Raw genomic sequence first — 24740 nt, forward strand, 5'->3', positions numbered from 1 at the left:
TCTTCTCTACAATAAATCTAAAATTAGCTGGGCATGGTGGCCCACGCCTGTAGTTCCAGCTACTTGGAAGACTGAGGTGGAAGGATAGCCAGAGCCCAGCAGGTGGATGCTGGGGTGGTCGTGAGTGTGGCACTGCACTCCAGCCTGGGCTACGGAGTGAGACTCTGACTTAAAAAAAAAAAGATATGTTAAGTCCCATAAAAGTCCCATAAATTAGGAAACACTAACCAAAAGTATTCCCCAGCTATGTGTTACAATTCAGGAACTACAATCATCACATCCTTGCTAAAAGGTTACTTCTTGATAAATACAAGATATTCCCCAGTGATAATAAGAGCGTTGCTAAGTTACAGTTTTCTCTTTTACGATGACAATTTATCTTTAAAAAGCATTTCATAGGCCCGTATTTTGGTATTAAGTATATTTGTGCAAAATATAATTTATAAGATTGGTTCCCTTGGAGTAAATTTTAAGACATCCTAAAGAAGAAAATGCATTTGTATACCTAACCTTGAATTGTACCCCACAGCTTTATATATATATATATAAAGAAGCAAATGTACGGAGAGGGGATGAGAAGTTAAGGAAGGAAGGGGAGAAACAGAAAGAAAAATATCACAGAAAGCTTCATCATTTTTTTCAGGAAAGTATACATGTTTTATGAAGCTAGATAAACAAAACCAAATAAATAAAAGAAAGCATGTGATATGTGTCAAATTTGATAAAACATTAGTGGTAATCAACTGTCAATACTCTAAAGTACAAAAGTTCTTTAAAAATTAGAAAAATTATTATAGAATAAAAATTAGAAATTCAACTTTAAGGTATGGCTTACTATATAAAATTGTTTTTCCAAAGGATAATAGCTTTCATAAGACCTTAAATCATGACTTAATATGAAATATCCACTAAATCAAGTTATTTTTAATAAACAAAAATTATTCTGATGTTCCTTACGTTGTCCACAATAAGTTCCAATATATCCTTTCTGGCACTGGCAATGGTCATCTGCACAGGTCCCACCATTCATGCATCTCACGCTACACTGTGGAACTACAAAGAGCAACAACAAAAAAATAAAGACCAGTCACCAAAATTATTGTATGTGTGAGAGTTACAAAACTATAAGTTAAATATCTAATTCAATGATAACTATATTCTACAGAAGGAAATGTTATGACCCAAACATGGCTTTATTATCTGTTGTAAGTGCACACACAAGTATATCTATTATGTTATTTGGGATGTATTTAAAATGTATTATACTTTTTATGTTAAAAGAAATAGCTGAAGTGGAGGCAAGAGGGTTGACTGATCCCAACAGTTCGAGACCAGCCTGGGCAACTTGGCAAGACCTCGCCTCTACAATAAATCAAAAAATTATCTGGGTATGGTGGCACATATCTGTAGTTCCAGCTACTTGGAAGGCTGACAGGGAAGAATCGTCTGAACCCAGCAGGTTGAGGCTGGAGTGGCCATGAGTGTGAGTGACAGAGTGAGACTCCCACTCGAAAGGAAGGAAGGAAGGAAGCAAGGAAGGAAGGAAGGAAGGAAAAAAGCAAGCAAGCAAGCAAGCGAGCGAGCGAGCTGGGCGTAGTGGCTCACATCTGTAATCCTAGCACTTTGGGAGTTCAAGGCAGGGTGGTTGCTTGAGGTCAGGACTTCAAGACCAGCCTGAGCAACCTAGCGAGACTTCGTCTCTACAAAAAATTTAAAATGTAAAAAAAAAAAAAAATAGCTGTGCATAGTGGCATGCTCCTGCAGTCCCAACTACTAGGGAGGCTTAGGAGGAAGGATCTCCTGAGCCCAGAAGGTCAAAGCTGTGGTGAGTTGTGATCATGTGACCATGTCACTGCTCTCCAGCCTGGACAACAAAGTGAGACTCTGACTCAAAAAAAAAAAAAAAAAAGAAAAGAAAGAAAGAGATAAAAGGTGACAAGGTAGCACAGTTTCTAGCATGTAAGAGACACTCTCGTCTCCACTCAGAATGCAGGAGCTGAGCAACCACCATTTCAGATCAGTGCAGTGTTGTCAAGACGGACTCGGTGTCTGTCCTCATGGAGCTTGCATTTAGGTAAGCACAAAACACAGGTAAACAAATACTACAAAGTAATTATAGATTGTAATAAACTGTCGGAGGAAAATTGTTGTGAAGAAGAATAGCCTGGAGCAGGGAGGAGCTCAGATCTAGGAACCAGGCAAGACCACTCTGATGCAATATTTTTACTCAGGTTTGAAGAATGAGAATGAGCCAGGCATGAAAAGTACTAGGGAAGAACATTAGAGGGAGGAGAACCTGCAATCAAAAGCCCTCAGTATGGTAAAAGGCTTCATCTGAAAAACTAAAAGATTCTTGAGGTTAAAAAGAGGCAGATGGGGAGCAGATTTTGGAGAGCCAGGCAGAAGTCAGCCAGAAAACACAGGGCCTCCTTGGCCACAGAAGGGTCTGCATTATATCCCAAATACAACAAGGAGTCATTGAAGAGGGTGTTTTTTTAAAGAGTGAAAGCATGTGATTCATATTTTCAAGAGATTACTCTACTTGCTCTGCAGAGAATGTATTTGAAGAGGGCAAGAGTAAGTGAGAGTCTACGGGACAGATGAGGATAGCTTGAACCACATGGTAGCAGTGGAGATGGAAAGGAAAAGATGGCTTTAAGATATATTTTCCAGTAAAATCTAGGGGTCTTTTAAAAAAAAGTTACACAGAGAAAGAGAAGAAACAGTTGCTTAAGCAGCAGGTAGAAGGCAGAGCCATTTGCTGAGGCAGGAGGAACTGTGGTAGAAGTTGCTTGTGGTCAGCAATGAGTCCAGTGCTTCCTTCTGGACATGGTACTCAGTTTCAGATGTTTGCTATGCTTTCAAGTGGAGGTGTCAAATAGGAAATGGAGTGTGGAAGCATGGAGTTCAGTGGAGAGATCTATTCTGGAGATAATTATTATGAGTTATCAACATATTGATAGTCATTGAAAACATATATGTAGATGAGATCACACAGGGAGGACAGAACTCTCAGGAATACCAAACTTCAAATGGAAGGCTGTGATGAAGATATGGAAAAGAGATTAAAAAATAACAATCAAGAAAAACAGCACTGTGGGCCACTGACATTACAGAAGTCAAGGGTGTTTCCAACTAAAAAGAAAAGGAAAGAGCTTACTAGAAGCCCAAACCTCACCTTCATGCAATCTATTTATGTGGCAAATCCTCACATGTACCCTACAATTCCAAAGTAAATTTTTAAAAAAGAAGACAGTGATTAAGAGTGCTAAAAGGTTTAGTGATGTTAAGCAGGATGAGAACTGGAAGAATTAGACAAGTTTCTGTTGAAAAGGAAGTGAGTATTACTCAAGGCCAAATGAATATATGAATTCCCTACTCAACTATACATCATAAACTGAGAGTGGGTCAGTGAATGTTCAGTTGCCAGGTAGAGAAATTAGGAAGTTGAATTTTTAAATTTCTTTAGGATTGGATTTGTTGCCAAGGGGAAATATGAGAGAACTTAAAACAGGATAATGAAGATATGGGCAACGGTATCTTGTAGGCAATCAGGCAAGGGAGAAAGGTTCAGGTAAATTGTAAGTGAAGTGTTCTGATCAGGATGCTCAGGAAAGTCTCAATGAATTTGAATGCTGGGTTTTAGAAAGCTGGAAAAATGGCAGAATATTATCAAAGTCAAATTTGAGTTTTCATCAGGAGTTTCATCAGAAGACAATGATATCTGATGTATAAACTTTAAATCTTATTCAGACAGACTCTATATGATCTTTGCTTAGGGAAAATTTATAGAAAGAAATATTAAAAATACAACAATTTCATACTAGTTTGAGGCAAATATAGCATTAATTTAATTATTGAACAATTAAATAAACAATGACAGATTCTATAGGACCTCTGCTTAGAGAAAATTTATAGAAAGAAATATTAAAAATATATCATTATGGCTGAGCACAGTGGGTTGTTCAAGCCTGTAATACTAGCACTTTGGGAGGCTGAGGCGAGAGGATTGCCTGAGTCCAGGGGTTCACGACAAGCCTGGGCAACTTGGTGAAAAATCGTTTCCACAATATATCAACAAAATTAGCCAGGCTTGGTAGCATGTGCCTATAGTTCCAGCTACTGGCTGAGGCAGAAGAATCGCCAAAGCCCAGCAGGTCGAGGCTGGGATGGCCATGAGCATGCCACTGCACTCCAGCCTGGGCAATGGAGTGAGCCTCCAACTCAAAAAAATATATATATCATCACACACTTAAAATCCAGGTAAGTTATAGTCATTATTTACAATTACCTCTCTACTCCTGGACCCAAAGGAAATGGCATAGACATATAGCTCCTGGACCAGAAGGAAAGCATTTTTTCTTATTGACAAACATTACTTACTTGAGGCAACAACTCCGCTACCAAAGATTTTTATTCCAAAAATTATCATTTATGAGGAAAATAATCACAGAATTATATCCTTGAAAAGAACACTTAGCATTTACGTAAGAGCTTAAGGAAAATGGAATAAAAAGGCCACATATAAGAAACATACTTGATTTTGATCCACAGGTTGGTGATATTTGGCCACTGGAACAAGTACACATGTTAGGACGGGAACAAAATCCATCTCCACAACTATTTCTACAAATTGCTGTAGAAACACAATAGGAAAGTAAATAAATAATTATATAATAAATTATAGTTTACAGAGCAATATATTTAAAAACAAAACAGGAAAAACTAAGATAAAACATGTGATGCAAAATGGTTAACTTCAGATATGCAATAAATTATTCATTATACACATGAAAATAAGACTCATAAGTGTTCTTATGATGATGGACACACAAATGAAACTAGTTTAAATTCCATAGTCTTAATTCTTTAACTCTCCTATCAATATCCATTTAAGACTAAGAGTTTAAACACAGAATTCAACAAGAGAAGACAATCTTGGCCCTGGGGAGCTGGGAGGGTTGAGGAAACCTCGAGAAAACATAGCCCACTATGCAAAGGACCTTCACAGGAGACAGAGAATGTGAAATGGGCTGAACAACAGACTTTAGGCCCTAATGACTTGGTCAAGTGTCCGGGGTTCCACGCACATTTCTTCCTCACTGATATCTGACCTACCTCATCATCATTATTTGTTCCCCTCAGTAACTCCCTGTCTTTCCTCTAGTCATTCTTCTCTCATATTATCTCCACAACCCACCCTATTCCTGCTGCTAGGAAAAGCCACTGAGACATTTTGATGGGGGGAGAGTCAAAGCCTCCCACGGCTGTGACCTCCAACAAGCATAAAGGTATGAGGGTCATCACAGCAAAGAATGTTAGGCTCACTGACACAGCACATACCACAGACACTCCAAATTTGTAGTCAAGTACCATCAAATGGGCGTTCTCTCCCATATTTAGAATCAGTTCAGTTAGGAGCTGAGAGATTTATCTCTATACCCACAATAGAATTCTCTTTGAGCACAAACGTTGTATCCTTTAATACTCCTTGACTGGACTTATGAAGATAAGAGAGTCTAGGAGCACCCTGAACTAGCCGTAAATATTTATGCCAATGTGTGTGTGTGTGTGAGTGTGTGTGTGTGTGTGTGTCCCTTGCTAGGGAGAGTCTCACAGCTTTCAAAGAGACCTGGAACTCCCCATTCATGAAGACAGCATTTTCTACAGAAGCAAACTAACTCAACAATAATTTTCCTTCTCCAAATTGCCTTTTGACAGCCATATATTATGACCAGCATCTTCATTATTGCTACTCATAAATGAAAACCGTGTCAAATATCATGGTGTAAAGATGAAAAAAAACTAATTTCAGGTAAAAATATGGTTCCTGCCATGGAGTTGACTATTACTTGTTAAAGTGTACTAAAGTTTCTGATCACCAGTAAACTTTCAATGACAAATGTTCATTAAAATATTATTTTATCTCGAAGTCCTCCCTCCACAGCAGGTAGATATTTAGTCTAGGCTTAGGTGAGATCAAAAGCAAGTCCATCCACATCCTAAAGCAAATGAAAGTTTGATAGACTATACACTGGACATTTTCAGTTACCTGTCATGGCTACAAGTGCATATTCTACATCTGGGAGCCAGTGAGAAGCAAGATTGCCTGTTCCCTTTTGTCCCACACCTCCCCAGACTATAGTATTCACCTGAATATTTGTTTTTCCATGAAAGCCAGAAATACCAGAGGGAAAGGAAGGAGGACCTTCATGCTAGGACTTCAGTGATCTGAGAGAAGTCACATGGCCAGGTAGAGAGTACATAGTACCCAAGAGGTGTGAGGTTGAGTTCTCATCTGCCAGTGATCTACTGTGAGCTACAGAAAAACCTACAGCTTCTCTGCGTTCAGTTTTCTCCTTGGCAGCATAACATAAAGGAATTACATTGGAATGTAAAGAGTGAAGAGACACTGTGTCTCTTCAGGTCTCAAATGCTATGACTCTAAGTCAACCCCATTTCACTGTTATTTCACTGATCAAAATACTGTTCACAGCTTAATTTCATAATAAAGTAAACTTTTTCATTGTTTCATGTTCTAAGAGATAAAAAATTGAAAGTGAGAAAGTCAATTCCATCCTTTTGGAAACAAATATTTCGAAGTTTGAAAGTACTTCAGTGATTGTTTTTTCTTCAGGCTATAAGAACACAACAAAACAGACACTCAGATCAAAATGTATTTGGTTTCCAGTCCTTCAAGAAAAACACTTTCCCTTTAATATCTTCTTCTCCTCAGGAAGCTCGGTCAAAACCAAACAGATTAAAATTCTAAAAGCTGATTATTTTTATGTACTTCTATATAGAAATAATACTGAGATATAAATGTATGAGAACACCTATGTTTGGTCCTTATTTTATATTTGTTTTTACTTTTTTTTTTTCAAATTGCCTAAGAGCTTTTCTTTTGCTAAATGGTGGGACATAGATAAATTTTAAAAAATAATAATTTACTTAATTCATTGTCATCAGGAAAGCCTGGGATTAAAATTCTTGATTTTGAGGTTATAATGGTTTTATTTGGTTTATTATCTTTGTATGTGATTACTTTAAATGACAGAATAATAAAGCTACTGAATTTAACACAGTCCATTAAACTTAGGTGAAACCCATGTAAATAGAATATAAGTGCATTACAATCTCCCTCTATTTTGGGCACTATTTAATACTCCCAGGTACTTGAATTTTTAATGTGATAATAATATATATATTTTTATGTATCTCTTGACACAAGTGTTGGGTTTCTTAGAGATATAATGATCACTTCAAAGTTTATACTTTTTAGAGATTTCTGATACATATAAATTCATATGTATCCAAAAGCACCCAAGTATTTCAAGTAGTAGAAATGCAGGTTACAATAGTCACTGTTACTTTGAGATTTTCAAAGCTGATCTCCTAAATGAGTAAAGAACTCAAAGTTTCTCAAAGACCAAAAGTATTTAAAGTTGACACTCATTGGACCATACATTTATTTCTACTGCAAATATACTGGAAGGCTCTGCTCTCTGGAATTCCCATTCTGCACTGATCCAATAAAATCTGACTTTACAGATTTTCAACACGTACCATAAATGAATCCCTCCTACTCGGCTTCTCTCCAACTCAATAATGGCAGTCACATTCATTACATTTAGTGAGTCAGACTTTCCGAAGTGCCTAAGTCACTCCCAGCTAGTATGGCAGGTGTGTGGTGAGTGACGTTAGCTGTTTCAGAATTCTAGAAAACTGTGTAAGTTTAAAGCAGCCGTGGTAATGCCCTACTGGCCTGAAAGAGTAAATGCACGCCCCATTAATGCCTCACATATGACTTCTGTGTTAGAAAGAAAAGAACGCAATGCTCTTTTTAAGAAAAGCAAAAGCTTATAATTAGAAGGTTTGTTTAAAATATTTATGAATCACTTTAAAGAAAAGTTGTTTCCTATCTTTGCCTCATTACTATAGATTGTGGAATGCTAGGTAAAAAAAAAAAAAGAAGAAGAAACTAGTCTTTATGACACTAGAGACCTCATTCCTTTTTAAAAACTGTCCAGAAATAACATTAAGGGTCTATCTCAAACCCACAAAACCAATAAATATAGAGTAAGAGAAGCCACTACATCCTTATTACCCCTTTGCTAGTGTGGCTTGCCCTTTTTCTCTATTCACAGTTGAATAATTATTTTTTTCTCCTGGAGAACATGGAGGTCAATCTAAAGTCAAGATTGGCTCTAAATGAATGTGCTGTCTATGATACCTGGCTCTCCTCCTGACAAGACAAATGTGCTGTGTTATATAAACACACCGGAGAAGGCCAGTCACACTCCAAGTCACAAATTCACAGGCATGTGATAGAAGACATCCCAGGGTTCATGACTGTGAGGCTGATAACTAATGAGCTCTCCAATTAGAACGTGGAGAGCTGGGTATATGCTTGGGAAACTGAATAAAATAATCAAAATGTTTAAGGTCTGATCAGCAGAATTTTTCAAGTTCTAAAGTTCTTACTTTGGAAATCTCCTGTACAGTATGACACCGAGGGTCTGGAAACCCTCCATTTAAATGTCGTCCAAAAAAAGAAGAAAAAGTCAAGCCACTTGGAAGAGGTCTCTCTTTTTAAAATGTTGTTAACTTACGTCAACTCTAAATCCCTAAGAGTGCTCCCTTCATATCTATGCTATGTGGCTGTTGAGATGAAACCAGAGATAATAAAGTGGTTTTGTATTAAGGGCCTAAGAAAGCTTGATCTTCATAAGGCCCAAACTTCATGCGGAGTCAAAAGCCAGATAATTAACATAATAGCATGTGGTCTTATGTGGACATTTTTAGGAAAACGTGGTTTTGAGTTATCTAGGGAATTGCTCTACTCCCCCTTCAGTTTGTATTAATAGACACATAGATAAAACTTCCAAGTATCCTGGAAACCTTTATCATTATTGCCCTTCAACAGAGTCTAGAAGTCTGAACTGACGCAAGCCAGCTGAGTCTCGCCCGCTTTTCAAACAGGGCTGCGTCCCGATTATCACTGCAATGTGGTCACTTGATTTTAAACGCAAGTGTGCGTCCAAATGGCTGAGTGCAAGCGGTCGGTCGTGAGATAGTGCCCCGCGCGCTGCCCCAAACTGCGATCCCAGCCAAGCACTCACGGACAATGCACTGGTTTCCTCCAGGGAGCGTCTTCCATCCCGGGCAGCAGTAGGAATGGAATCTGGAGCCGCACACGTTGGGCCTGCGAGAGACAAGAGCGGTCACACACACACGAAGGGATGGGGGTGCAGTAACTCCTCAGTGGTCTTCTAACCCAAGCCCCCCGAGCGAGTAGATTTCAGGACAACAAACCAAATTCTTGGGGCTTGGGGGCAGCCCTGTAAGTAAAAAGGCGAGACGCTGGAATGCGGGAGGGTCAGAAACGTCTAAACATTCCCTTTCGTATGTCCTCCCTTGCCTTCCTTTAGAAAGGGCGAAAAAGAGACATGGAAACATATAATTTGCTATTATTCTAGCTTCCAGATGCAGAGAACAAAGAAGACATTCCGTTCCAAAAACCCTCGCCCTCCTTCCCAAATCCGTCCCTCCTCGATCCACTGTTGCTTTGGCCCCGACGTGTCAAGGAAGGCGCGTCGGAAGGTGGAGTGCTAGCGTTGATGATTAGAGAGCGAGCCGTAAACCCCCGCACACGTCCTCAAACAAAAGGCTCAGCAGCGGCGCCCCCGACGGCGGGGAGCCGACTGGCTCCTCCGGCCCCGGCGCGGGGCGGACTCTGGCCCGCCTTCCTCCCGGGATTCGGAACCTGCTCCCGCACGGCGGGCTCTGCACACGCTCCGCGATCTGCACACGGGGGTTTCCTGACCACCGGCTGCCCAAGTTCCCGAGGGAGGGCTTTCCGCTAGCTGATCTGCGGGGTTAGGGAGGAAAAGGGGAGGCGCTCCTGGGGATCTTGGGTCTCCTGGCGCAGGGGGCTGTAGCTCTAGCCACCAGAACAAGAGTCTGAGGGGGTGGGATGGAAAGCAGCCAAGCCCAGGTTCCCTCCACCAGGCGTGGGGCCGTTCGTCCACTTACCCTCGGAGCACGTCCTGCTGTCCTCGCCTGCGGACGCGGCTGGCGGCCGCGGCACCCTCCTCCCGGTACTCCGGTGCCAGAAACCCGCCTTCGGAGCCCGCTGTAGCGGGCCGGACCTGTTGCGGCGGCGGCTGGGGCCGAGGAGGCTTGGGAAGCGAGGGCTGGGACTGGCCGGCCGTGCCCTGCGCCCAGAGCGCCACGCAGCCCAGCCACACGAAGTAGGGCTGGAGACACAGCCGCCGGCGTCTCCCCATCGCCGGCGCCAAAAGCGCGCGGCCCGAGACCCGCGGAGAGGGAGTGATCAAAGGCAAAATCTGCGCCGCCCAGAAAAAATGTCAGGGTCTAATAAGCCCTTCGTCGGCTTCCGGGCCTCTGGTGGGCTTGAGGTCCCTGATCTAATAGGAGCCCCAGACTGAGAGCGGTCCCCTGGCTGCAGGCGGCACGGGGCGCGGGCTCTGGAGCAGTGGGCGGCGAGGCGCAGAAGTGGTGCAGCCGGCAGCCCCGCGCGGTCCACGTTGCATCCCCCGGGCGACGGCCCCGAGCGACTCCAGGACCGCCAGCGGGCGGGGGCGGGAAATTACAAAAGTAACCCGAGCAGCCCTGGCGTAAAGTTACAAAGAAAGTGGACCTCAAAAGAAAAAAGGGCCTGCATGCAGCAGCTCGGCGGATTCCCGTGCGCTCCGGGCACAGATCTTGGAAAGCTGCAAAAGTCACCAGAAAGGCGCAGGCAAGCAAACAAAAGTCGCCCCCAAAACAAGAGGAGGGTCCACCTCTGGGCTCACTCGGAGTCCCACGGGGCAGCGACGTGCGGGCAGCGGCTGCAGAGCCGGGCGGCGGTGCGCGGGGCCCGGGGCTAGCGGCCGGCGAGAGAGAGGGCGGGAGGCTGGACGCCAGGGAAGATGCGGCCGAGGAGGGCGCGGCGCGGGGGTTTTAGAGGCCCGGCGGGGCGCGGGGCGGGCCGGCGGGCGGCGGCTGTCAGTGGGGGCCTGGGCGCAGCCGTCCACACGTGGGGCGCAGCCGGACCAAGGGGCCGGCGCGGAGTGGGCGGGGACAGAGTAAAGGGGCGATCGGGAGCCGAGGAATGAGGGGAGCGGGGGCTGGGGGCAGGGAAGAGGAAGGAAGGGGGGGCGGGCGAGGGGAGGGGAGGGGACGGAGATTGGGGAGAAGGGGGGCGAGCCTGAGAGGAAGGCTGGGCTGGAAGAGGGACTTGGAAAGAGGGATTGGCGAGCTCGGGTGCGAGAGGAAATGAGCGGGGGATGGGGGCGAGGTTAGGGCGAGGAGAGAAGTGGGAAAGGGGAGGGAGGGCCGAGCGCCGGGCGCCGAGAGGAGGGGGCCGGGGGCCGGCTAGAGGGGGCGAGGCGCTAGGCGGCTTTGCTTCCCGTCCCCCTCAATTGGCCGCTAGCTCTGTTTTGACTGCTTGTACAAAGCGAGCAGACGGCGGGGGAGGGGGCGGTTAGGGACCGGATTTGGGAAAGGACGCAGCCGCCCCCTCCCCTCTCCCTCCGCCCTCACCCGCCGCGGACCAGGGACTAGGGTCTCTAAGCGCGCCTGGCGTGGCTGGACCCGTAGCTGAACTTCCCTGCCGGACTGAGGCCGCAAGGTTGAAGATGAGAACGACTTCTCCTGCAGAGACCAGGTCCCTTACCCGGGATGGGGGGATCTACAGCCAGCCAGGAATAGAGGCTTGCACGGAAGTTGGTCGCAGCCTCAAGCCAAGAAGGCAGGGCCTTCTCCATCGCCTTCCTACCCCCACCACCCCACCAGGAGCGGCGTCAGTCTGCGGAACCCGGAGAGGGGCTGGGCGTTTCCAGATTGAAATGAGCCCTCCACCGCCCAGAGGGAGCTCACGCGGCCGCAGCGAGCCCAGGCAGCGCGCTGGCGTTGCGGTCCAGGGCAGTCAGCGCAGGGGGTGTGCTCCAGTGTGAGCCCTAGCAGGGTTCTGCCTGGGTTTATATTCAGGGAGGTGTTAGAGACCCCGAGGTGTCCTAGGGGTTGGGGCGGTGGCAAGAGGGAAAATGGTAATTGGGGCATATCCCCGGTTCCTGACTTGGACCCCTTCTGATTAATAATTAAACCCTAGCAATTGGTGAAACCCTCCGTACCTGTAGTGCGTGTGTGCTCGCTAGCTCTGGGATCTTCCTTTGTGGCTCTGATGATCTCTTATTCATAATTTTAAAATTTCATAATTAAAAAATCAAACACACCTAAAAACCAGGAGTGGCCATCCGGGCACAATTTGGGAAATAGTTCAGAAGAGCAGTGTGTAAGTTTTTCAGGTCTAGAAAATATTGCTTTAAAGAAAAACATGTGTGTGCGTGTGTACATTGTTTTCCTGGCCCAAATTGCCCGGATGTGCTATTTGTCAGGCAGAATTCTCTAAGAATTGACATAACTTCCTTCTTTATTTCCTCAAGGTAGTCAGAGTCTTAAGGCAATAGCCCTTCTTAAAATATTCTTATAAAGCAGAAATAGTAGTTACATAATTTCATGTGAGGCATCAATTTACTAAAATCCTAGGAAATGTAGAACAATAGAGTTATTTTTCATGTACTTTGCTTCAAACCGATAAATCGTTTTAACTAAAAAAGCTAAATAAAGTACTATCTCCTGGGTTAAAGTAGGGTTTTAATCACATCATTTAAAACATCCTGTATATGTTTTCTCATTTAATACTTAAATGGCTGTTCATTCCTATCACATTAACTCCGAATACGCTAAAATTGCATGTCTTTACCCTTTGACCCAGCAATTCCACTTTTAAGCATCTAGATAAAAGATACATAGGCAAAAAATAGGAAATGATGGATGCAGTATGCTGTTCACTGCAGTGCTGTTTGTAATAGCAAAACACTAAAAACACAAACATCCCACCAATAAGGGACTGGTTGTATGTGGTTTAATCCATTCCATGGAATACTATGAATGAGGAGGAACTCTGCTCCTATGGAGTGATCTCTAGCATACACAGTTCAACTTAAAAAAAAAAAAGCAAGCTGTAGATAGGATCAGCAGTTCACTGAGATAAAAAATAGAATAAAGGTGACCAGGGGCTCAGAGAAAATGGGAATGATTAGTTATTTAATGGGTAGAAAGTATTTGTTTAGGTGATGAAAAAGTTCTGGAAATGGATAATGATCATAGTTACACAACTCTGTGAATGTACATAATGCTACCAGAATTATATACTTAAAATGGTTAAAATGGTAAATAGTATGTTATGTCTACCTTGTACAGTTTTTTAAATGAGAGATAAGAATATCATACATTGTATGCAGCCTTTTGGATGTGTGTCTGTGCCATGCATTGCTTTTTGAAAATCATAGAAGTATAAACCACATCTAATAAAATGGTTATTCATAGGGAAAGGAAAGAATGTAGGGAAAGAGACAATGATGGAAGCTAGGCCTTTCTAAATATACCTATTTGTATATTTCTAGCTTTTGAGCCATGTATATACTTTATATAATTAAAAATAGAATTGTATTTTAAAGGAGCAAGCTACAAATTGAAAGCAAAGCAACTTAAATAAATTTGCTTGACATGCTGCTGGCATAATCATAAAGAGAACAATTATTCAAAATGATATTTAAGCACAGTGTTTGGGCAACAGAGTACACTTTTAGTGTGATATAACCTAAGAATAAAATGAAACAAATAAATCTGAATTACATTCGGCAGCAGTAGTTTGTGTGTGTGTATGTGTTTTGTGTGTATGTATGAGACAGAGAGAGAGAGAAGACAAATATAAAACTATGGATATCATTAAAAATATGTACTTCAGTACAAAAGAAAATACATTAAATATAAAGCAAAAATAAGAATCTTATAATTTTAAATTGAATTAAAATGCCAATATGAAATCATGACTTATTTTTCTATCTTGCGAAAAATATGTACATTTCCTATTTTAATCCACTTCAAACACCTAGAAGTGACAACCCAACAACAATAAACACGGTTGTGAGCAGATTGTGGTCCCTAAATGGGATTTTTCAGTAAAAAGGAATTGGGTTCCTTGAGTAAGTGGCTGATTGCAAGTCTGAGAAAGGAAATGTATAAGTCTGGACTACCTACTTTGTCATGCCTGAAAGCATGAAAGCAAGAAAATTATCAGACTATTAGGGTCATGTAAAAACAAAAACAAACAACAAAAAAAACTTGAGCTAACTTGAAAGGGTTCACACTGGCTAAAGATGGGGGAACTTGAGCATCAAAAAGAGAAAAATGACTGCAAAGGATTGAAATATATGAAATGTGTAAATATTCAAGAATTCCAAAGATACTCCATACAAAAATTAATTGGCCACTTTAAAAAAATTTTATTGTATTATAGTAATGTGGGGTACTAGTGAGGATTAACTACTTAAGTAGGCTGCATGCAGGTGAAGTTTGGGTTTCTAACTGGCTCTCACTCTCCCTGGTAATGAATCAAGTACACTTTGTAATGTCACCTATCCCCAACATCTTTCCTCCCTCCCTCCTCTAGCAGTGTCCAGCGACTGTCAATTCCTCTCTTGTGCTAATGTGTCAGACAAGTGTACAAGGCCCACTTATGAGTGAGAACATGCAGTATTTATATCTTTGTTTTTCTGATACTTTACTTAGTGTGATGGTCTCCATCTCCATCCAGTTTGCTGCAAAGTCCATGATTTTGGTGGCATATTCTCTTAAGGATTCTCCATCACTGATGAAACATAGCTTGGTGGTGTAGGAAATTCTTGAGTGGAATTGCGTTTCTTTAAGAATGTTAAAGGTTGGACTCCAGTCCCTTCTGGCTTATCATGTTTCTGCAGATGTGAAGTGATTGTGACAGTTCTTCTCTGGTAGGTAGTCTGATCTTTGTCTCTTACTGCCTTTAGGATTTTTTTCATTCATGCTTTCTTTGTGAAGGCAGATTGCTATGTGTCTTAGGGTTGGTCTTCTCATGTGATGCCTTGCAGGGATTCTCTGAATCCCTTGTACTTGAGTGGTCACCTTTCTAATGAGTTGTGGGAAGTTGTCTTGAATGACCCCATGGAATATTTGTTCAGCAGTGTTTTCAGTTTCCCTTTCTGCTTCAGGGATACAATCAGGTATAGATTTGGCTTCTTGACATAGTCCCACTTCTCTAGAGGCTTTGTTTCTTTTTTGTCAGCCTTTTTTCTATGTTTTTTTATTTGACTTCTTGACATAGTCCCACTTCTCTCAGAGGCTTTGCTTCTTTTTGAGCCTTTTTTCCAGATTTTTGACAGACTGAGTTAATTCCATATTTTGTTCTTAAAGCTCTGAGATTCCTTCCTCTGCTTGGTTGATCCTGCTTTCTATGTTTACTTTGTTTTTGCGTTCCAGGATGGAGTTCTTTATTTGCATTATTTTAGAATAGGCTTTTCTGAAATTGGCCAACTCTGCTTTTACTTCCTGTACAACTTTGGTGAGTTTTGCTTCTAGTTTCTCTTGGTTCTCTCTGTTCATTTTAGCCATCCGATCTCTGATTTCTGTGACTGTCATCTGGGGCAGGTTATTCAGGATGGTATCCATTATTTGTGCTCTGATAGCTTCTTTTTCAGGCACTGTCTTTTTAGTACTCTGAGGTTTCCCTATATTTTCATGTATTTTTTTCTCATTTATGGCATGCCTCTCCTCCCTGTATGTAATTCCTTTTGGTTTAGTTGCTCTGAAGCTAACCATTGACCCTCTGTTCTAGGACCCTTTCTGTGATTCAGTATAAGTCCCTCAGTGAGAGGGGGAGGGGCATTCACTTCTGCTCCTTGCTCCACCCTGTGGCAGGTTTATCAACTGTAGTAGCCCCTGCTACAAGGTCTCTGTGGAGACCTGGTAGGGGGATAGGCCCCTCCTTCTGCCTAATGTCTGCAGTTGTAGCCCAGAAGCTTCCCACAGAGAAAGCCTTCAGGTGTATTTGTGTTGCTCCCTCCATGTTCAAGTTCACAATTTGCTCTTGAAAAAGAGCAATTTCCTTGCCACTGGGGAGAGAGGAAGGGATCTACCCTGTAGGCACACATTAGAAATCATTATTTCAGCACAAAGGAAAAGTCTTGGAGGTGATTCTTCTGGTCTGGCTGGGAAGATGGGCTGGGAGCCTGTGAGTTTTATTCTGCAAGTGGGCTTTCCTTGCCTAGGAGCTAGCCAGAGCCATGCTCACAGCTGCTGACCCAGTGCAGGTTTTTTTTTCCTGTTCCACTTTGGATTCAGTTGCCTGCCACTGTGTCCTAACCAGGTCTCCTCCCGTTTGTGACTGAATATGCATGCAAGGCTGGGAGATTAACAGACCCAAACCATCTTAGGTACACTCTTCTTTATCAGGCAGAGCTTCTGTTCCTATGGGAGCCTGGCACACAGCAGGAGATGGGGCACCCAGATTCCTATGTTTACTATCATCTTCTTGTCTCTGTGTGTTCAAAGAGAAGTCTGCAGGGTGCTCCACTCATTTAAAAATGTTTAGAGTGTCTCTGTGAATTGATGGTTTGGTCCTGACTCTGCCTTGCTAGGCAAGAGCAGCACAAGTCTGCTGTTTCACAGTGGCCATCTTGGATCGCTATTTCTTGTTGCTGTTTCAAAAACTGCCAATTGCCTATTTCAGTTGGCAAATTTTTGAGGTTGTTAAGTCATTACTCATTTTTTAAAAAGATCATTAATACATAAAATAATCAAGCAGTTATCCTGTTGTTGCAAGAAGGATTCAAAGTATTTCTTTTAAAAACAATCATAGTGGTAAACACAGGAATGTTATAATTTTAAAAATTACGACTTTGTAAACCCTTATGATATAGCAGACATAGACACCAGTTTTCAATGACTGCTAAAATCATTAGGGAAGAGGTTCTCAGCTGGTGACCATTTTATCCCCAGGGAATATTTGGTAAGTTTGAAGTTTTTTTTATTATCTCAAGACAGTTTGTGGGAGTGGTGGTGAGAGTATAGGGAATACTGCTAAAGATTCACAATGCCCAGGATAGTCTCCATAACTATTGTCTGGTCCAAAATATAAATTTATTTGAGAAGCACTGCATTATGTAAAAGGTCAGCGAGGAGCTCTTAAATGAATGTGTCTTGTTTTTACTACCCAGACCTACTGATTAAATATTAACTTTTCAAAAGTAAGAAAACAGACATTATATTTTTATTTACATAGTGCAATAAAAGGTACACAGGCCACCTATGAAATATCTTTGTCAAAAAAAATGAGACAGAATGTGGTCCTACCTCCACATTTAACTCCCAGTTTACAGGAACGATTGTGGATCATGAATCATATTAAATGTTACCTTAAGAATATAGCTAATCAGATCTAGAATGTGGGATATACCACAAGACCATGTTCCTTCAAATAAGTGACATGGGATTAAAAAAAGCAAGGAGTACTATTTTGGTTCAACAACCAAAAGCATCTGGGATTTTGAGATGAATGAAACAAGTGTAAAATGACATTTAAAAAAAATTGTTGTGGAGTACAACTGAGGATTTACTACATAAATAAGTTGCATGCAGGTGGCATTTGGGCTTCTAGCTGGCCCTCTCTCTCCTGATAGTGGACCAGGTACCTAGAGTGTTGTCAAATGCTCCCTCCCCCACTCCCCTAGCTGTGTCCTGTGACTACTGATCTCACCTTTTTGCTTGTATCACCAGTGATCAAAGCCTGTTTCTGAGTGAGAGCATGTGGTATTCAGTTCTTTGTGTGATAGTTCACTTAGTATGATGGTCTCCAGTTGCATCAATGTTGCTCCAAAGGTCATGGTTTTGTTCTTCTTTACGACTGCATAATACCTCATTGTGTATACGTAGGAATTTTCTTTATTCAGTCCACTTTCAAAGGACAGTAGGATTGATTCAATGTTTTTGCTACTGTAAATAGTGCAGCAATACACATACATTTATAGGTGTCTTTTTGGTAGAGCAATTTATGTTCCTCTGGGTATATTCCCAGGAGAAGGATTGCTGGAGAGTATGGGAGGTTGACTTTTAGTTCTTTGAGAAATTTCCACATTTCCTTCCACAAAGGTTGAGCTAGCTTACATTCCCATCAGCAGTGTAGAAGCATTCCTTTTTCTCCACAACCACAGCAGCACCCGTTGTTTTCTGTCTTATTAATGACAGCCATCCTTACCAGTGTTAGGTGGTATCTCATTGTAGTTTTGATTTGCATTTCTCTGATGATTACTGAGGCTGAGAGCATTTTGTCATGCTTGAATGTCATCATTTACCCACTTTTCAAAGGGATTGGATGTTAGGCCTTTGTTAAATGCATAATTTGAAAATACATTTTCCCATTCTGTGGGTTGTCTCTTTACTCTCTTGATGGTTTCTTTTGCTTTGCAAAAACGTTTCAATTTGATGTGGTCCCACTTAGCTTCTATAACATTCATATTTGGGGGCTCAGTCAAGAATTTGTTGACTACTCCAGTGTCCAGGAGGGTGTTCCTTATGTTATCTTCTAAAGTTTTTATAGTTTGAGGTTTTACATTTAAGTCCTTGATCTATTTTTAGTTGATTTTTGGATATGGTGATAGGTACGGGTCCAGTTTCATTCTTTTGAATGTGGCTAGTGAGTTTTCCCTGCACCATTTCCAAAATATGATTTCCTTTCCCCAATGTTTGTCATTGATGATTTTTTGAGGATGATTGTGTTGAGGATGAGTTTGATGAGGCATCATGGTTTTATTTCCAGATTTTCTGTCATGTTCCATTGATCTGTGTGCCTACTCCTGTACCAATACCATGTCATCTTGGTTGCCGTGGCCTTGTATTAAAGTTTAAAGTCTGGAAGTGTGATGTCTTCAGCTTTGTTTGAGCCAGCTGGCCACGCTTTCTCTTCCTTGCTCCTTATGTGTTCCAAGAGTCTTTTGCAGGATGCAGAGTATGTCCAATGTCTCAACCAGCTCAAACCGCTTGGGGTAACTGGCTGCTGGGATTCTCTTTCTTCATTTTCTCTGGGAGGGAGTTGCTAGCAAGCTATTACTAGGTGAATGTCTTCTAAAATGACATTTTTACGCAATCAGGAGGAAATTGCAAGCTGATTATCAGATATTAAAGATTTATTTTGAATTTTTGGGGTTGTGACAATGGTATCATAGTTATATTTTTAAATAATATGCTTACTAATAGTACATTTATGTAAGTTTTTATAGATGATATGATGCTCAGGATTTTATTTAAAATACTGCAAGAAGAACAAAGACATAGTCTGAAAAGATGGATTAGATGTACTTCTCTATTCCTCTTATTTAGTATACTTAGCAAAACATAAATAGCCTCCAAGAAAAACCTTTCTAACCAAGGGACATGAAAAGGGAAGCCCAGAAAGACAGAAGACTTTTGGACAATAACTGCTCTTTAACTAAATACTACAGAAAAAAACTGTAGTCACTTCCCACCAGCGAAGGCCAAGTGGGGAGCATAGATTTTCCTTCTCTTCAAGCTATAACAAGGTGTTCCTCTCCTCCTACTAGATAGCGTCAGAGAAGGCCAAGTGGGGAGCATAGATTTTCCTTCTCTTCAGGCTATAACAAGGTGTTCCTCTCCTACTAGATAGTGTCAGAGAAGGCCACGTGGAAAGCTCAGGCCTTCATCTTCCTGTACAGCAATGAGTCACTCCCTCTTAGTGGTGTTAGTAATGAACTTGGGCTTTCACCTCTACCTAATAGTAATAAAGTACCACTTTCTGCTGGTATGGTGTCAGAAGAGACCTAGCAGAGAGTTAGGACTTTTACCACAACCCAACAGAAATAAGGTCACCCCACCACAACTGTAGTGTTGTAGGATGGCATGAGAAACCACATGGAGAGCAAATAAAGCAGCCTTGTCCTTCCCAGGCCAGGGTGGAATAGAAGAACTTTAGTGGAGAACCTGTACTCCCACCCCTGCTCAATAATACAAGGTGCTCCTCCTCCAAGAGTCTCAAAAGAGACTGAGTGTGGAACTTGGACTTTCATCATCATCTAGTAGTAATGAGACAACCTCCCTACCACTCCTTCTCTATCAGAGAAGGTTGCTAAACAGATGATTTAAATATAATCCAATCTCATAACATAATGTTCAAAATGTCCAAGATTCATCCAAATATCATCCACTGAAAAAGAAAAGAAAATGAATACACACCAACAATGAGAAGATACACACATTAGACTTTTCTGACAGTGTTTTTAAAGAAGCCATGATAACAATGCTTCAATAAGCAGTTACAAAATTACTTTAAAAAAAGAAAGTAAAAAGCAGCAGCACAAATGTAGACAACAAGAAGACCTAAATGCACATTTTAGAACTGAAAAATATAATAATAAAAAGGTTTGAAAACTTAGTTGATGGGTTTATCAGTAAAATGGAAAATTCAGAGGAAAGAATCAGTGAACATGAAGATAAAAATCACTCAAGCTGAACAATAGAGATAATATACACCAAAATATCAGACAGACAGAACCCCATAGAGTTATAAGACTATAGCCAAAGATCTAACATTGTGTTATTAAATTTTCAGAGAAAGAGAGTAGAGCTGCCAAAAAATTGAAGAAAAGATGGCTAAAAATTCCCCAAATTTGGTAATAGATGTGAGTGTTCAGATTCAAGAAGCCTAGAAAATTCTAAACAGAATAAACCCCCCAAAACGTACATCAAGACTCATCATAGAGTAAGTTTTGAAAATTAAAGACAAGAAAAAATCTTGAAACAACAAGAGAAAGGACATTTAACCTGTAAGGGGGATTAAAAAAAAAAAAAATCTAATTTGAATGACAGCAGATTTCTCTTCAAAAACCATAGAAGCCAGAAGGAAGTGGAACACATTTCTCATGTGCTGAAAGAAAAGAGTTGTCAACCTAGATCTCTATACCCAGTGTAAATAGCCTTCAAAAATAAACATATTGTTGGGCTCGGTGGCTCAGCCTGTAATCCCACGCCTTTGGGAGGCTGAGGTGAGTGGATTGCCTGAGCCTGCGGGTTCGAGACCTGCCTGGGCAGCGAGACCTCATCTCTACAATTAAAAAATCAAAAAATTAGCTGGGCGTGGTAGCGCATGCATGTAATTCTGGCTACTCGGAAGGCTGAGGCGGAATGATCGCCGGAGCCCAGTGGGTCGAGGCTGCGGTGGCCGGGAGCGGTCACTTCACTCCAGTCTGGGCGACAGGGTGAGACTCCAACTCAAAAAAACCCATATTTTTATTTCAAGGAAACAAGCAAAATTTGTCTCCATCAGACTTATCTTAAAATAATAATTAAAGAAAATTCTTTAAACAGAAATGAAATGACAACAGAAGGAATCTTAAAACAATTGAAAGGAAGGAAGAATAATAAAAAGAGTGAATATATGGAAAAATATAGGTAAACACAATAAGTTTTTCTTTTCATGATTTTTCTATATTATGCCTGATGGTTTAAGCAAAAATTATAACATTGTCTCTTAAGAAAATTGTATTATAAACAAGGAAAGTAAAGGAGGCATATAAAGGTTGGTAAGGTTTCTATGCTGGCAGGAAGTAGTTGATATTTGTAGACTGTAAAAAGTTAAAGAAGAAGCATAGGGAGATCTTTGCAATGAGGAAACAATTAACCATTTGGTGAAGATTACTCAAATCTGCACATGTGATAAAAATGACATAGAACTATATACACACCTTGTACCAATGTCAATTTCCTGGCTTTTTATACTGTACATAAGAAATAGTCATTGGGCTGGACACTGTGACTCACACCTGTAATCTCAGCACTTTGGGAGACCAAGAAAGGGGGATCACTTGAACCTAGGAGTTTGAGAACAGCCTAGACAATGTAGTGAGACCTCATCGCTACAAAAACAAAAAACAAACAAACAAACAAAAAACTGGGCATTGTGATGCATGTCTGTAGTCCCAGCTACTAGGGAAGCAGAGGTGGAAGGGTTTCTGAGCCCTGCAGATCAAGTTTGCAGTAAGCTATGATTATGCCACTGCAGCCCATTCTAGAAGACAGAGTAAGACAGAAAGCAAGAAGAAGGAAGGAAGGAAGGAAGGAAGTAAGGAAAGAGAGAAGGAAGGAGGGAGGAGAAAGAAAGAAGAAAGAGAGAAAACAAACAAAGACTAAGGGAGAGAGGGAAATATCCATTGAGAGAAACTGGGTAAAGGATAAACAAGATCTCTAGGTACTATATGTACTAACTTTCTGTGAATGTGCTTTTTCAAAATGTTATAACACTAGTGAAAAAAACTTTTTAAAAATTTGTTTCATTTTAAGAATAGAAATGATAAAAAAATTACAGCAGATATCAACAAAATTCAAAACAGGAAAACAATACAGAAAATTAACGAGTTTAAAAAAATCAGTTATTTGAAAAGAGCAGACTGGGTGCAGCAGCTCAAGTCTGTAATCCCAGCACTATGGGAGGCCAAGGTGAGAGGACTGCCTGAGTCAATAGGTTCTAGAACAGCATGGGCAACTTGGCAAGACCTCATATCTACAATAAATAAAAAAATTAGCCAGGCATGGTAGTACACACCTGTAGTTCTGGCTACTTGGAAGCCTGAGGTGTAAGGATCGTTTGAGCCCAGCAGTTGACACTGGGGTGGCCATGAGCATGCCACTGTACTCCAGCCTGGGTGATGGAGTGAGACTCCAACTCACAAAACTAAATAAGTAAATAAATAAATAAATAGTAACAAAACAGATAGACCTGTAGCCTAGCCAACCAAGGAAAAAAAAAGAGGGAAAACACAAATAATGTAAAGTGGAGACATTTTATCTCATGGATGTTTTTAAAAACAGGAAGTTGACAGATGAAACAAATGGCAAAATATTGATAACTGTCAAATGTGTGAATACGATCTTGTATCACTAACTGGCAGATCCAGCAGGCAAAACATCAGTGAGAATATAATTGAACTATACACCATCACCAATCAACTGGAACTAGTTGAAATATATAGAACACTTCATGTAATAACTATAGATTACACATTCTTCTCAAGCTCATATGGAATATTCACTAAGATATACCACATCCTTGGCCATTAAACACACCTGAACAAAATTTAAGAGAATATAAATTATACAAAGTATGCTCTCACACCACAATAAAGATATTTAATACTAGAAATCAATAAGCGAAAGATAGCTGAAAAATCCTCAAATATCTGGAGATTAAACAACATATTTACAGCTAATACATATATCAAAAGAGAAGTCTCAAGAAAAACTAAAGAATATTTTGAAATAAATGAATATGAAAATACAAGTAATCAAATTTTGCAGGATGCAATGAAGGCCTAGATGGAAATTTATAGCATTAAATGCATATATTAGTGAGGAAGAAATATCTAACATTGATGATCTAAGCATCCACATTAAGAAACCAGAAAAAGAGGAGAAAATTAAACACAAAGTAAATAGAAGATAAGAAATGATAACAATTATAGCAGACATAAATTGAAAATAGAAAAACAATAGAGAAAGTCAACAAGACAAAAAACTGGTTGTTTGAAAAGATCAATAAAATCAGTAAACCTTGAGCCAAATTAACCAAGAAAATAAAAGAGAGAAGACACCAATTACTAATATCATAAATAAAAGAGAACTGTCATTCCTTATCTCATGGGTATTAGAAGAATAATAAAGAAATAGTATTAATAACTCTATGCTATAGATTTGATCATTTATGTAAAAGGGACTAATGCCTTGAAAACAACTATTAGAACGCACAATAGGATAAATAGTCTGAATAGGCCTGTATCTATTAAAGAAATTGAATTAATAATAAGTAATTTTCCAAAAGAAAAATACAGATCCAGATTGTTTCAGTGGTATTTTTAAAAAATTCACGTAGTACCTGCAAATGAACACTTGTATACCTAACCCTGAATTGTACCCCACATCTTTAAAATAAAGAAAAAAATTTAAAAATAATAAAACTTCACTAAGATTTTCTCCAAACATTTAAGAAGTCAATGATATCAATTTTCTTTTTTTGTTTTTGTTTTTTTTTTTTTGTTTTTTTTGAGTTGGAGTTTCACTCGGTCGCCCAGACTGGAGTGCAGTGGCCGCTCCTGGCCACCACAGCCTCGCCTGCTGGGATCCAGCGATCCTTCCGTCTCAGCCTTCCGAGTAGCCAGAATTACAGGCGCAGGCTACCACGCCCGGCTAATTTTTTGATTTATTGTAGAGATGAGGTCTTGCTGCCCAGGCGGGTCTCGAACCCACGGGCTCAGGCAATCCACTCACCCCAGCCTCCCAAAGGCGCGGGATTACAGGCTGAGCCACCAAGCCCAGCTAATGATATCAATTTTCTACAATTGCTTCCAACTAATAGAAAAAGAGGAAACATTTTCTAACTCATTCTATGAGATTTCTAATTCCCTTAATATCAAAACCAGAGAGATTATAAGAAAAGAAAATTACAGGCCAACAAGTCTCATGAACACAGATACAAATATCCTCAACAAAATAACAGCAAATCAAATTCAACACTGTATAAAAAAATTATATAATCCAACTCATGGACATTTATTCCAGTTTTGAAAGACAGTTGGTCTAACATTTAAAAATTAATTACTGTGATTCATCATATCAGTAGGCTAAAAGAAAGAACTGTGTAATCATATCAATTAAATGCTTAATCATAGTGAAAAGCATTGGACAAAATCCAATACTCATTCATGATAAAAGCTCTCAGCAAACTAGTAATAGAGAGGTACTTCCTCAACTTGGTAATGAACACCTACAAGAAAATTAGAGCTAACATTATACTTTAT

The 24740-nt window shown here is 40.7% G+C and overlaps 2 protein-coding genes across 2 annotated transcripts in view; one reads left to right on the forward strand and one right to left on the reverse strand.

Moving 5' to 3' along the window:
- Nucleotides 1-10289, reverse strand: part of FBN2 (fibrillin 2) — a 256177-nt gene extending 245888 nt beyond the window's left edge. The window contains exons 1-4 of the mRNA XM_008068800.2: nt 10036-10289; nt 9123-9205; nt 4538-4636; nt 958-1053 (exon numbers count right to left, since the gene is read on the reverse strand). Of these exons, the coding sequence (XP_008066991.1) occupies nt 958-1053; nt 4538-4636; nt 9123-9205; nt 10036-10289 (532 nt within the window). The remainder of the gene's footprint in view (nt 1-957; nt 1054-4537; nt 4637-9122; nt 9206-10035) is intronic.
- The window catches only part of LOC110596604, a 161182-nt gene extending 150250 nt beyond the window's left edge, over nt 1-10932 (forward strand). Inside the window, exons 2-4 of the mRNA XM_021717935.1 lie at nt 9480-9840; nt 10012-10403; nt 10578-10932. Coding sequence (XP_021573610.1) covers nt 9480-9840; nt 10012-10403; nt 10578-10892 — 1068 coding nt within the window. The 3' untranslated portion in view covers nt 10893-10932. The remainder of the gene's footprint in view (nt 1-9479; nt 9841-10011; nt 10404-10577) is intronic.
- Nucleotides 10933-24740: the final 13808 nt, after the last annotated feature.

This window comes from Carlito syrichta, unplaced genomic scaffold (assembly GCF_000164805.1).
Source record: "Carlito syrichta isolate Samal-C Ts95f unplaced genomic scaffold, Tarsius_syrichta-2.0.1 Scaffold311525, whole genome shotgun sequence".
NCBI lineage: Eukaryota > Metazoa > Chordata > Mammalia > Primates > Tarsiidae > Carlito > Carlito syrichta.